General features: G+C 39.7%; 2 protein-coding genes across 5 annotated transcripts in view; one reads left to right on the forward strand and one right to left on the reverse strand.

Moving 5' to 3' along the window:
• slc44a5b (solute carrier family 44 member 5b) overlaps positions 1–4,900 on the forward strand; it is a 41,881-nt gene extending 36,981 nt beyond the window's left edge. Inside the window, exons 21-22 of one of the 2 annotated variants that reach the window (XM_031756537.2) lie at positions 355–439; positions 677–1,982. In XM_031756537.2, coding sequence (XP_031612397.1) covers positions 355–439; positions 677–792 — 201 coding nt within the window. In that variant the 3' untranslated portion in view covers positions 793–1,982. Of the gene's footprint in view, positions 1–354; positions 440–676; positions 1,983–2,109 lie in introns of those variants that run through there. The other variant, XM_031756538.2, reaches the window with a different exon arrangement.
• LOC116333331 (LIM/homeobox protein Lhx8) lies at positions 4,196–11,072 on the reverse strand. Of its 3 annotated transcripts, none has more exons than XM_031756540.2 (9): positions 10,879–11,072; positions 10,145–10,222; positions 9,363–9,488; positions 9,041–9,162; positions 8,175–8,395; positions 7,919–8,022; positions 7,051–7,146; positions 6,358–6,547; positions 4,196–5,463 (listed from the first exon to the last, which is right to left on the reverse strand). In XM_031756540.2, exons 1-9 carry the CDS (start codon positions 10,957–10,959, stop codon positions 5,387–5,389), a joined length of 1,095 nt encoding a protein of 364 aa, XP_031612400.1. In that variant the 5' UTR covers positions 10,960–11,072; the 3' UTR covers positions 4,196–5,386. The 3 variants fall into 3 exon arrangements, with proteins under 3 accessions (XP_031612400.1, XP_031612402.1, XP_031612401.1); XM_031756542.2 differs by having other exon boundaries at positions 10,383–11,009; XM_031756541.2 differs by lacking the exon at positions 10,145–10,222.
• Positions 11,073–13,771: the final 2,699 nt, after the last annotated feature.

Genomic DNA, 13,771 nt, shown 5'->3' on the forward strand with positions numbered 1-13,771 from the left:
TCACTTCTTAAGTTCAGACTCAACCAGCGCTTCTAAGCAGCGCTCCTCTACTTGTGTTTTGTTTAAATATAGTCAAAACATTATTTTGGCAAATATTCAATTATAAATATTTAACACTTGGTAATGACATATTTATTCAGAGTTGTTCTGGAAAGCTTCACAGCTTTACACAGTTGCAGTTTTTACAGTGCTGCACAAACTAATTAATTTGCTCTAGAATTTATGACTCAGCGATTTATATTCTTCATAATGTTTTTGCCGTTTGTTGCAGTGCAGTGTGCACAATAAAGCAGGAACACAAGACTATAGTGAAAAGTGTAAGACGTTCAGACTTTCACCTGTTAACTCTTTCAGACGGTGATATTTGGATCCTACATGATCGCACATGGCTTTTTTAACGTCTATGCTATGTGTGTGGACACATTGTTCCTGTGCTTTTGTAAGTATGCTGTTTCATGTTTAGTTTGTTTTATACTGTACGGTGCAGAAGCACTCCTGTCAGCAGCTTTGTGTAACTCTTTCTTCCTTTTAACATTTTTAAATAATCGCTGTCTTGCATATCTTCTTGTTTATCATCTCTGCTGAGTCTTTGCTTTCCTTTCTCTTTGTGGCTGCTGCTCTGTGTGCTGTTTGCTCTTCCTGCTCCTCCTGTTCCTTTGCGGGGACCTGGTCTCAGGTGAAGACCTGGAGAGGAATGATGGTTCTTCCTCCAGGCCCTACTACATGTCTCCTGGCCTGCACAAGATCCTGCGCAAAGGAGAGGAGGGTGCCAAAACTTGCGCTGCTTCCTGAGTGATGCATTTTACTAAACTCTTGGCTCTCTGACTCACTTCTCCATATCTGCCGTGTGCGTGGGGGTCTGGACGCTTGAGAGCAAGCACTGTAGGGCTAAACATCGAAACTGGATGCACCCCACCCAGCCTGTCAGGGATGACCTGTACATGAAAGGACATGCTGTTACTTTGGGTCCTCGCAGAAAAGGCATAGGGGACTAAGTTAACTGTTCACTTCCTCTCTCGAGCCAACTCAGATACTTGCCTTTTTTTCTGCTACACTTTTGTGTTTCTTTCTCTTTGTCATTTTCTTGTCTGTATTCTCTGCTGACCTCTGCCTTACCGAGAGGGAACACATCAACTCGCAGGATGGATGCACAGGCTGAAAACTAAAAACGAGACAAGCTTTTCTTTCTTTTTTTTAACCCAAACAAACACGAGGACCATAAACAATGTACAGATGCCACTTTGACATAAGGCATCACCATGAAAAAAGTGGTGGACTTATGGGGCACCCTCTTGTCGCACTTTGGTCTTCTAATGTAAAATCATGTTTTGTATGCACTTTCACATACAGGAAACAAACCATGTGATTTCTTTCTTCTGTGTAGCATGATTACTTTGCTGGCTGTTGGTGTTTACCATTGGTTTTATAACCACTATATTTATACTAACACAAGCACACAGATCCAAAAATGGTGTGAACTCTGCACTTAGCAAAACAGGTTTGTCTTATGTTAAATCAGTCGCACAGCGTCACATTAAAGTTTTCATTATGCTCATAGATGTACTGTAAACCAGACAGAGGCTTTGTTGGAGGTCAAGACTTTAAAAGACATTTAATGGTTTATGCTTAAAGAAAAAAGATGTGAACCGAACCTGACCGTTTTCAGGAACCTTTTGAATGCAGCCACTAGTTTATGTGCCTAGATGTGAAAAAAAAAATTAAAAAAAATGTTCCTCTTATTCTGTTTTAGACCTAACACCAGGAACCTTTGCGATACAGTTTATAAAAGGATGTCAAAGCCATTTTTGGTAAATTTTTTTATTGGATGGTTCAGATGTTGTGCTGTTTTAATACTAAGTATAATACACACATCTGTCTGGAGGTTATTCAGTGTTCTTTTTGTATAGGAGAATTTTTTTATCAATGAATCCAATGAAAATGTGAATCTTTGTTTGCGAATAAACATAAATGGTTGAACTACTGACCCGTGCATTTCCAGAGGCGTTCATTTTTTACAATCGAGGTGATCACAGGTTAAATTTTGATGTGCTGCATGATTCTCTCGCCATTGGTTTTTAACATGCTGCTGCTGCTGCTGCTGCCTCGTAGTGTGGGATCTGGAGGTGAACGACGGCGCTCCAGCCCGGCCCTTCCGCATGAGCAAAACACTGAGGAAGATCCTCCACAAGAAGAACAGAAGGAAGTAGCCCGGAAGGAGAAAGAATAAAGGTTAACACCAAAGCATGGTACAAACCCACGTGGCATATGGGAATAAACACTTTGCCATATTTAATGGAAGTGTACACAAGTTGAAGCTGTACACTATAATTGACAACTTGTAGCTAAGCAACATGAATAATTAGATTCACCCACACATAGTAATTTATGGACTCAGTGATAGTTTAAAAAGTGAAAAGTCTTTATGAATATTTTTATACGTGTCTATGTAAAGGAAATGTGTGTATTTGTGTACGTTTTACTGCCACATACAATAATGGAACATGTAGTTGCCAATGTTCACCACTTGGTGGTGCCAGTCGTTAGCAGATGACCTGTACACTCTGTGCTGTTGTTGATGCACTGCTGAGTTCCTGCCGTGAAATGGTCAAACTTCAGCTCATCTCTGTTCTCGCAGTTTTCCAGGTGTCTCACATTGAGAAAAATATTCACCACTCATTGCCGACTGTGTTTATGTTTAATTTGTTGGAACATCTTTATCAACGTTCTTAAAGGGATATTTAGCAGCAAGAGATGTCTAACAGGTCTGGTTTATTAGGTGTGGGTGAAGCAGAATGACGTGTTTGTGTTTGTGTGCAGCAGGAAATGCAGAAACTCAGAATTCTGCATGTGTTTTGACGTGGGCTTGTGTGTCAGTCACAATGCACTGAAACCAGTGACAGGTATAAAAAGTGTTAAAGTGATAATCTTTGAAAGTTACCTCATTGGTGTTAGAGTCCATTCTTACTGGATTTAAAGGCTTCCATCACAGGATGATGACGGCGGTCACTTTGAATTAAGTGACTGTGGATTTCCAAACTAATCCGAGTGCCCTTGGACGCTTCCTGTAACCACGCTTACAGTTAGGGCTGTCATGGTATCGTATTTTCACTGCGTGGTTATCGTGGTCAGACTAATCCAAATAAAGATAAAAATCATCATCTCTGTACAGACCATTGAAAAGCAAATAATGCTATCAGTTTAAGTCATCTTTAATATTGTTGTTTTTGTGTTTTGTTCCTATTTTTATGACACTAACCACCAGCCGAGGAGGTGGAAAGAGTCTGTACCCAGAACTGTACAAATGAAAACATAAATGGCACAATTACGTTTAATTGATAGTGAAAATACAACCATGTGACCTGATGAACAGCAAATCCACAAGGCTTAACGTCCGAGTTTTAACTCATTGCTGGATTATTTGTGATATAATCATATGTGTATTATTAAAACAGTATCGATATGTATTTTTTAATATATGATGCCTCACACAACCCCTGCTTCTCTACTGACCATTTTTATCTTTGATAAGTTTAAGAAATATATAATTAGGTCCCATTATGTGGCAAACGTATGTAACATGTCTGTGGGGCAGAAGAAAACAAATAGTAGAGGAGCTGGTTTAAAGATGCTGGATTGGTTTTAATAGGTTTTAAATACACACAAAATATTTGAGTCTTGTATTAATAACCTTAAACAATAACAAAGTTTGTTATTGGAGTAACAGTGTTAAGTGTTTTTGCTACTGTGTGTCCTGTTCTTGCATGGTTGTTTGTAACACTAGTGAGTCACTCCTGTCAAAGCTGCCGTTGGACAGATTTATTAGATAAGTTGGTGAGCCACAGATGAAGCTGATTCCTGTCTGGGAAGAAAAAGATTTAGAGGATTTTTGGAGATCAGTTTGTGGCTTAAAATTTCCCTCAGGCATCGATGTTAGCGAGAGCGGCTCCGCGTGTCAGCCCTGTGATGGACTGGCGACCTGCCCAGGGTGTACACCACCTCTCTCACACCCCCATCCTCCAGTTGTCATCCTTGTGTTTTACTGCCATCAACCTTTTACTAGGTTGTGCTTTTTACCAGAGTAGATTCACGCACCGCTTAGAAAGATGTTCGCCTTTAGATCTTTCAGATGTGACTCATGTTTGTGAGTCTCTGCGCCGTGCTTGTCAATCCTGAGAACCTGCCCTCATGGTGCCTCTGAGTGACAACACTGCCAGACTGCCTCACACACCTCCCGCCCCTGTTGGAGCTGAGCACGCTGGGACATGTAACATTCAAAAAAAAAGGCAAAAAGAAAAACAACTCCTTGTGTATCTGAAAGAAAGAAGAGAAATGATGCATGTAGAGCACAGTGGGGCTTATTACGCATGCAGCAGGTTGTTTTTTTTTCTGTCTTTTTCTTTTTCTTCTTCTTTCTTTTCTCCACACAAAATAACTACTGTCGGAGTTCGATATCTTTTTGCGTTTGTAACTCAGGTTCAGTTTCACTCCAGGTAGTGTGACTTCGTAAGATCTGATAAGTCAAGTAAAAGAAGTGTTTTTATATGCCTTCTCCTCCCTCCTGTGTCTGGAAATTGGATTCTTTTGGTCAACCACAGTCAGCAAGTAGACACAAGTTAAACGTCTCTCTTGGTATAATGCGAGACAGTTTTCTAACCACAAGCTCTTAAAAGTCAAACTCTGAAGATGCAGTGCTCTAACCTGTCGTAAACAGACGAGCAACACTTCAGTTTTATCTATATTCGCTCATTTCTTTCTTCCATGTATGCAATTAAAAGTTTCAGGTGTTTTTGTGTTATCAACACATGTTGCCTGTGTGTAAGTTCATCATTTGACATACAGATATAGTTGTATTTTAATAATGTTTGCTTTCATCAATAAATTGTTTTTTTCTATTTCCTAATTTCTAAATCTGCCGAGACTTGAACGCAGCACGGCCTCAGCTCTCGTGTGTAAAAGCTTACAAAGACTCCTCTCCCAGGTTTGTGAAATTAGACATTTATTCTCAAAAGAGACGACACATACAATAAATTAAATTGCAACACTGCTATTCAGTTCATCTTCATGTGGAGTGGACTTTTGTGGGGCTGGTGGCTTTCACTAAGAGTAGCACAATCAGACTTTGTCACCAACAAACAGACAACAAACAAATATAAATATATAATGTCGTGTGTGCCGTGCACCGAAGCGTTGCCATTTCCATCATACATCAGTACATTTAGGGCTGTAAATGATAGTGATCCAGAATTTGCTTAACAAACAATATTACGGGCAGATTTTATGGTTCACAAAAACTTTAAATTATATTTACCACACGTAGCAGAATACTGCTGCTAATAATGGAAAAACACTGGTAAGGTGTGTGTGAGTGTAAGAGAGAGAGGGCAGCTCAGGCGTTAGACACAGGCAGCGAGGTCATGGCGTGGGCTGGCAGCAGCGGTTGAAACAAGGATGGAGGCGAGTGTACTGCAGGCACAAACAGAGAGCAGAGTGAGAATATTGATCCAGGTCAATTTTCCACAAATCGTATTCAAATATGTAACAGTCACAATAGACAACAGCACAGTTATATATTTGCATTGTGATTTGATTGGATGTTTCCTCGTTGCGCTCCTGACAGGGTCAAATATTACATCTCCAGAAGGTTTAGAGCAGCTGCTCCCTGATTTTCTCCGAGGACATCCCAGCGGACGCACGTTTGCTTTGTCACAGATTTTATGCCAAATGCCCTTCCAGATGCCCCCCCACACACACACACACACCCCTCCCTGGCTGGGTTTGTGTCTCCTCCTAGTATCAAACAGGGAGGGTGAAATGCTACACCAAAAGAAGCACAAAAAGAATGGCAACAACAACAAAAAAACATCATAAGGTTGATTATCTGCTATCTGACGACAAAACTTCCCTATCTCATCATGTGCAGCGTGGCTGCCACATCAGTTTTTATTACCTGCGTCATTTCATCATTCGTCATCTACCACTCCTCTAACTTTGAAAGGGATTTTTTTTTCACGTTATTTTACTGAGACAAAATATCAAACAGGATAAAGTTTTTCTTTCTTCGTCTGGATTTATTCTAGTCGTTTCTACTGTTTGTCTGTTTGTCTGGGTCAAAGTGAAGCAGGAGATGGAATAAAATGCTGGTTGTAATATTTAAAGTTCCTGGATTTAAAGTCATCTTTATTTCAGAATTATTGTGTTTGGAATTTAAGATATTTGTCCATTTACCCTAAATGCATGCATATGTTCAATGGGGGCAATTAAAATAAAATAAATATATATTGTTTAGAAATAAAAGAATAAAAAAATCTATTTAATTTAATTACAGTCATGGAAATGTATAAAAAGTCTTGTGCTCACTGTCTATGAAGGAGTGTAGTGCTGAGAGCATCGACCCCTCTGGACCTCCGTAGGCGGTGTATTGGAGCTCCTCAGGGGTCGGGGTGGGCTGGGACAGGTGGCTGGGCTGCAGTGAGGTCATGGGGGTGCTGGAGGTGTGGTTGGGGCTCACGTGCTTCTTGTGGCGTGCTCGACAGTTCTGGAACCAGACCTGAGTTAACGGGACAAGCGCCTTTAGCAGGACTGCATTTGAAGGCCAAAATAGAAGCGTGTCGCTGTTTTAGCTCATGAACTCCATCAGCCAAAACAAATATCATTTTTTTACAGAGTTACAGTCAAGGAGTCATCTTTTGTCCTGTGAGTAAAACCTCTGTCACTGTCTTGTAGTTTTTGGACAGTCAGCAACAGTCAGAACAGTTAAAGGTGTCTTATCTAAAAAAGGGTCAAACTAGAAGCTGCATTTCAAATCTGCTTAAAGTATCTCAGCATTTTTTTCTTTACTTGTACTCAGATTCCAGCTTACAGGTTGAACTGTTTGGTCATTTAGGAGTTTGTTTGGGAACATACGTCGTCTGGATAGTGCAGTAATTACACACAATACATTATACACACCACTTGATATACATGAAATCCAGCTTTGGCCATAACAACAAATGTCATAACAGATGATATATCCATCATCCGCTTTGTCTTCATGCACCGATCTTTACTGACCTGAATGACTCTTCGACTGAGGCCTGTCTGCTCTGCTAGTTTCTGCAGTGTTTGGGCGTCTGGGTTGTTGTCCTGAGCAAACTGAGCCTGCATCACCTGCATGTGCACAAAGTAACAAAATAACACAAAGGTTTACTGTGTGGTCCCGTGGGAAGGAAATCCATGATTCATCTGAACATGAGTAACTGTGAGGAGATCTGAGAGTTGCCTTTTAAAGTCTGCCAAAGAGGGTTTAATTCACACAGACAGATCATTCTAATCAAATCGTGGAAAATATAAGCATTTGGGGATATTCTGCACAAGTCTAAATGATTTATTTATTACATTTTAATTCAATAACAAAACTACAATGGGAATTGCTGAAATAATGTGCATTATAAATATTATTATTGCTAAGAGAGGACAAACTGCACATGGTCCAATTTAAAAAACAGATTTCTGACTTAATTTTTTTCTTCTCTGTCCTCCGTGTCATTGGGACTAAATGTATTAAATATCTTGTATCATGTCATCTCTGACGGTCAGACACAATGACGCATCTTATCCACCTGTGAAAATAATATCAGGGCATTTTTTCCTCTTGAATCCTTTGAGTTTTTATTTTTATTTTTTGACACATATAAGTGAATTTCCTCAATTAAAAAAAAAAGTATATGTACTATGTAAAAAAAAAAAGGAAAAAGAATTACAAAAAAAACAATTTAAGGGCCAGAAATAGAATAATTCAGCGTTTGTTTGTTTTCTTTTTTCTTTTTTTTATACATTAATTCATTTTTTTTTTTACCTAAACACAATCTACTTGTCTTTGCTTGTTTTTTCTGTGCATTCTTATGTGATGAATGAAGAAGAGGATGAGGAGGAGTTGAACCTGCAGCTGGTCAGCAGTGAAGCTGGTCCGAGCTCTCTTGGAGGGTTTGGGCTGGTTGATCTCCTGTTCGGTGGGCACAGCTCCTTCCATGTTAACGCTGTTTCCTGCAGCAAAATATATTAATATGTTAAAATGAGACATAATACCGTTTCTGGGGGCTTCGTTGATGATTCATAAATGTCAAACCGATATTTAAAAAACAGAGAGAGAGCAAATTATTCTCGGTCATTTTGGTGGGGTGAGACTTCGGCCTCACCTTTTTCCACCGCCCGCTTGAGGTTGTCCAACATGCAGTCGTAGTGAACCCTGCAAAGCACTTTTCCCTCCACCAGGGCGAACTCCTCCCCGGTGGACAGCTGCCTCTTGCAGGAGAAGCAGGCGAAGCAGGCCAGATGATAGACGTTGCCCTTCGCCCGGCGGACCCAGTCTGTGGAGTGGATGTTCCGTCCGCAGCACGCGCACCAAGTGCCGTATCTCCTGCAGGTGAAGGTCAAAGGAGACAGCCTGATGGTATTTAAAGGCTAATAACAGTTTAAATTCCTATAATTATTCCTGCTATTTATGCGCGTAGTTGCACAAAATAATCATCCCACAATTTAGTCTAAACAACAACAGGAACGGTGAAAAACCCCACCTGACCTCGATATAGGCCCCGGTACATGAAATAAAAGATGGACCTTCGCCCTGGACCTGGCACACAATTTGCTCCAATTATCCAAACTTACGGGGAAAAAAATCCTCTAAGTCGTTTTATTTATTTTTATTTATGTCACTATGAAGTTCGTCGTCTCACAGAAATTAATGTAAGAAATAATAATGCATTTATTGGTCATTTATTAATTTGATATACATGATATTTGAATAAAATCAGAAACAAATCTCAGGTCCGACTGCATTGTATATTATTATTATTGTTACAATGAAAGTACGGTAATAAAAGCTTAATAAAACAGGACTCAGTGTTTGATATATCTAATTTCTCAAATGCATTACTTGTAGTATTTTTTTTTTTTTTTTTACAGATCGGATTTCATGGGTATTTCCTTTAACGAAAACAGACCCAAACTTATGTTATCGTTTAATCTGCGCTGATAAGCATCTTTAGCAGGGCGATACACTCACCGAAAGTAATCCAGTTTGCAGAAAACCTCTTTTTCTTTGATGTAGCAACTTGTGTGGCTGCCAAGTGAAGTCTGACACACGCTGCAGGAGAGACAGCGCACATGCCAGCACAAGTCGTTAACCTAAAGCAAAAATATGATGATTTGGCAAAAGTCACTCGGTGAATTAAAGAAGAAAGGGGGGGGAAAGAAAAGCAGTTTAGAGCCAAACAGGAGCGGGGAGAAAGAAAACGTCTGCCAGTGTTAAATACGCAGGAAAAACAATGCATGCAAAATAAATACATAAATAAAATAACATAAAAATACAAAATGACAGGATTTACCTTTAATAGATATTTATCAACTATTTCCTCGTTGCAGCTCGCACACACAGTTCTGCCCAGCAGAGGCGCAGAGGACATCGCCTGCAGGGACGACGCTTCTTCATCCAAAACTTCCACCGGTGCGCCCTGAGGAGATCAGACCTGCGGTTAGAAAATTACGCACAGGAACGCATCCACTCCTAACCTGCAGTACAGCATGAGCTGGTACGCACTGTCACCACCAATAAGCAACGTGATTGATAGACTGAAAAACAACCACAAGAAACTGTCTCTTAAAAATTTACCATTTTTCCCGAATTTATGTATTTATTTGTTTTAACTGTTAAATCTCGGTCCAGTCACACCTATCCTTGTCTCCTGGGCAGCTGCTGAGTTGGCAATTAAAGTAAAAGGAAAAAAACATAAAGAAAAACACTGAAAGCAAAGCTAAGAAGCTCAAAATAGCTAAATCACACTACAGAATAAAAAAGGTAAAGCCATAAGGGTCACAGTTTGACCAACGCGAGCACAAAAAGCTTTAAAGTCCAAATCCAAAAAGAAAAAGTCAAAAAGATAGAAAAGTCTGAATAAAGAATAAAGTGTCTTGCGTTTTTATTCCTTTTAGATGCCAATTAGTGACAAATCCATGAGAAATACATGTCATCTTTCACTAAAAGTTGTCATTTTGTCTGTCCACAGACACAAAAAACCAAAATATAATAAATAAAACAACTTTAAAAAAAAAACGTGCTTGTTTTTGAGAATAAACCAAATTCTGGCTGCACCGTTTCCCTTCCGCCTACCATTATGTCTCTCCTGTCTTCAGTGCATTTGCCCAGCAGCTCTTCGTCTCCTTTGCAATCTTCACACATGACGAGAAGCTACGGCGAGAAGAGGATGCTGGTTTGTCAGACTGTCGCAGCTGCCTTAAATGCCCCCTGCTCCTTCCCATAAATATCATGCCTTTCACTTTTCACCATGACAACGCCGGCGATTAAACCAAAATGACATTTAAAAAAGAGAAGGATAGTCATTACTTACAAAAACAGACAACACTTGAACTAATACTCATCCCGTGTCCATTATGTTCTTGAGCTCTGAATTTGTGATTCAGCCGCTGCTCGCGGGCGCGCGTGCGCGAGCTGCGGTTAAACCAACCAACACGCCAATTTCACGCGTCAATCAGAAAAGCAGCGCGAGGTCTGAAGGAAAAGGGGGATTGATTTATTTAATAACAGCAATTAAAAAGGCTAAGTTCGCCACAAACGTCTACCCGGGCAACCAAAAGGTGAAGAGGTCTCATTAACTACTTGAGTTTTAATTGCAGAATTCAGGGAGGGCTAATTTTCTTTGACATTTCTTCAAATTGTAAAAATACTGAGCCGCAGCGTGTGGAAGGCCGGCTTTAATGACAGACCGAAGCCCACTCTGATTTAATTGGCAAAGCAATTTCGACTAATATTTAATCTCTGATACTGACTCACGGCTCAACCTGCTGATCGCGAGTGTACAAGCTACACGCCCGCCCTTCACTCACCTCGTCGTTGGACACCAGAGATCCGTTTTCATTCTCCTTACCAATGCGACACTCTACTTTTACCTCACTTTTCCAGCGCATGTCTGCGTCCAGCCTTTCAAAGCGAAGAAAATAAAAAATAAAAAAATCTAACCGCTATCCTTTCCTTCTCCTCCAGGATTCCTGCGCTTGTGTCAGTCAGTCTGTCCCGAGCTGTTTCCAGAGGGCGTTTCATAACTCCTACTCTCTCCTCGGTGTTGGTCGCGCCTCCCCTTTCGAAATAAGCTTTTGCGGTTTGAATGCAACTTTTGAGAGGGGCAAAAGTCTGGCACTGTGAGATTGTTATAAATATTTTCAAATGAGCGCTTGATTGAAAAAATCAGCATGTTTAAGTTTTACTTCATGATTTATTTGAATGATATGCAAGTGGTTCAAAAAACTAAAAAGTTTGAGTGTTTAAGTATTGCATATAGTTCACAACTTTTTTTGACAGCAGGTTGTACTTCCACTCCTTCAGAAAGGCCCCGCTTGCTCCTAAAAATAAAACAGGTGTAATTATGAGGCAAATTATAATAAAATGGTAGAATTTACATAAGCTACAAGAAAGTGAAAAGCAAGTGGATGGAAAGATGCTCGATAAACAAAATAAATTGTTTAATTTTTTTTAAAGGCCTTAAGGAAGGACTTAAAGGTAAATTCAGACCACAAATCCTGTGGATGCACGCTTTACAAACATGTTTTTACAGTGGATTTAAGACAAGTAATCTGATCTCCTCCAGCCGTGAATATAAAGACCTTCAAATCAGCTAGCTGCAACATGCAACACTGAGGTGCAGTAGCAATTATAATAAACTAAATGGAGATCCAGCAATATAAACTATATACTATTTACTAATGTTCATAGAAATAAACATGGGAAAGATGTAATTCCTACATAGAAGGTACAAGTGGGTGAATTTTACTGCTAATAAGACTCAATCAGTCTCTTTATTTTCTAATCTTTACAATAGTATTATATTATATTATCGTGTGTGAATATTTAATCTGCCACAGGTAATTACTTCTTGAGCTTTGTACCATCTGAGCAGAAAGCCAAAAACACTCCAGTCTCATAGTTTGCTCTCAGTGAATGTTCCTGTTAGTTTACAGTTTGAGAACTGAAGTCGTTTATCGGAACATTAATTAGAGATCATAAGAAATAAAATCATTCCTTTTAGAGGATTTTTTAAAATAACTGTTACTGCAGTATTAAGTATCTCACTATATCCTGTATGGAGGTCTTGAAACTGTATTATTTTCCTTTTTTTTTTTTTAATGCCTACCATCTTCTCTTCTTCTTTATTTTCATGCAGAACTCTCACAGATTACTAAAGAACGTGCACCACAATATAATCCACAGTGTCTCCAAACCGCTGGAGCCACATTAGGTCATTTTGTTGGTAACCAGTTTACAGCAGAGCAAACAGCTAAAACCAGTTGATATGCAGTGCACCACAGGCATCCAGAGTCTCTCTTGTTCTGAAGGCTCAGTTATTCAGTTTTGTGCTTCCATTTGAATCATTAGGAATTCTTTTTCTGTCACATTTGCTTAAATAAAAGCGATTCAGTCTGTAAGAAATCCAACTTCTGTAATGGTTTTAATATCCTTTTTGTTGTGTGTTTGATTTTTTTTCTCAGGGTGGAAATATGAGAATCAACTTTCACTGCTCATCCTTAGGAGAAATAAACGGATTAAATAATTTTATTACTACCATTGTATGACTGTAAAAGCAGCCTATAACATAAAACAAACTATATCCAGTTATCATCACCTCATCCAGCCATCAACTGCCAGGGTCAGGATTATTAAGCACAAGGACAATATGGGGACTGAATAATAATCAGCAGACTGCTCTGTAACAGTTTGATGATTCATGAGATAACTGGTTTTCTCACCCTGTTAAAGCTGCGGCTCTGCAGCTCTGCCAAAAACACAAAGAGGAAAATGCTAATTGTTAATTTTTGAAACTTGGGAAGCATCAAGAACTGATTTTTTTGGTTTGTTTGTTTATTTTTTAAGTTCTACGTTAGTTCAGTTCTAAATTAATTATTATTATATAAATGGCTCAATGAGTGTTGGGGGTTTTTTTGCACATACTGCACTGCTCAAAAACAGAAAGGCCCACCTGCTTTAAGCTGGTATGCAAATCAGGTAAACTTTCACTCTACATCTAACCAGTGACATGAGGACACTGAATGTTCTCTTTAGGTGGAAATGTAGAAATCCCACAGGGATTAGAAAGGCTGGAGTCTCATCAACAAATGGCTTTGTTTTCACTTGTGGTCTGTTTTTTATTTTTGTTTTTTTCTTACTCTCACTCATTCACCCACTCAAACCTGTCACTCACGCAATCCAACACTCGACAAATCCTTTCACTCCAGCCACCACACACACGCACACACACACACGCACACACACACACACACACACACACACACACACACACACACACACACACACACACACACACACACACACACACACACACACCAAAGGGATATTTTCTGTCCACAGCTGTTTTGGTGGGAGCTGTCTGACCTGCACCAGCATGAGCCTGCATCTGTATCGCACCATCGCAGAGGCATAAAAGAGTTAGCGTGCCTTCAACGAGATGTGTCCTGTTCCACCTGGTGGACATGAATGCTCCTTATCAGATCACGCAGCTCAAACATTGCATTCTGCGGATCAGACATTTCAACTAAAACAGACATCCACACAGAATCCTTCAGAGCAGAAAAGGCTTTGAACACAGTAGGAAAAAGTTGGAAAACTGATTTATGTTCTTGTCTCGAGTTCACTGGGAGACGGCAAAGGTGAGAAAAAAGACAGCGACATGAGCATTTTAACATGAAAGACAATCACATCTCACTCCAC

The sequence above is a fragment of the Oreochromis aureus genome, linkage group 23 (genome assembly GCF_013358895.1).
Source record: "Oreochromis aureus strain Israel breed Guangdong linkage group 23, ZZ_aureus, whole genome shotgun sequence".
In the NCBI taxonomy this organism is placed as follows: domain Eukaryota; kingdom Metazoa; phylum Chordata; class Actinopteri; order Cichliformes; family Cichlidae; genus Oreochromis; species Oreochromis aureus.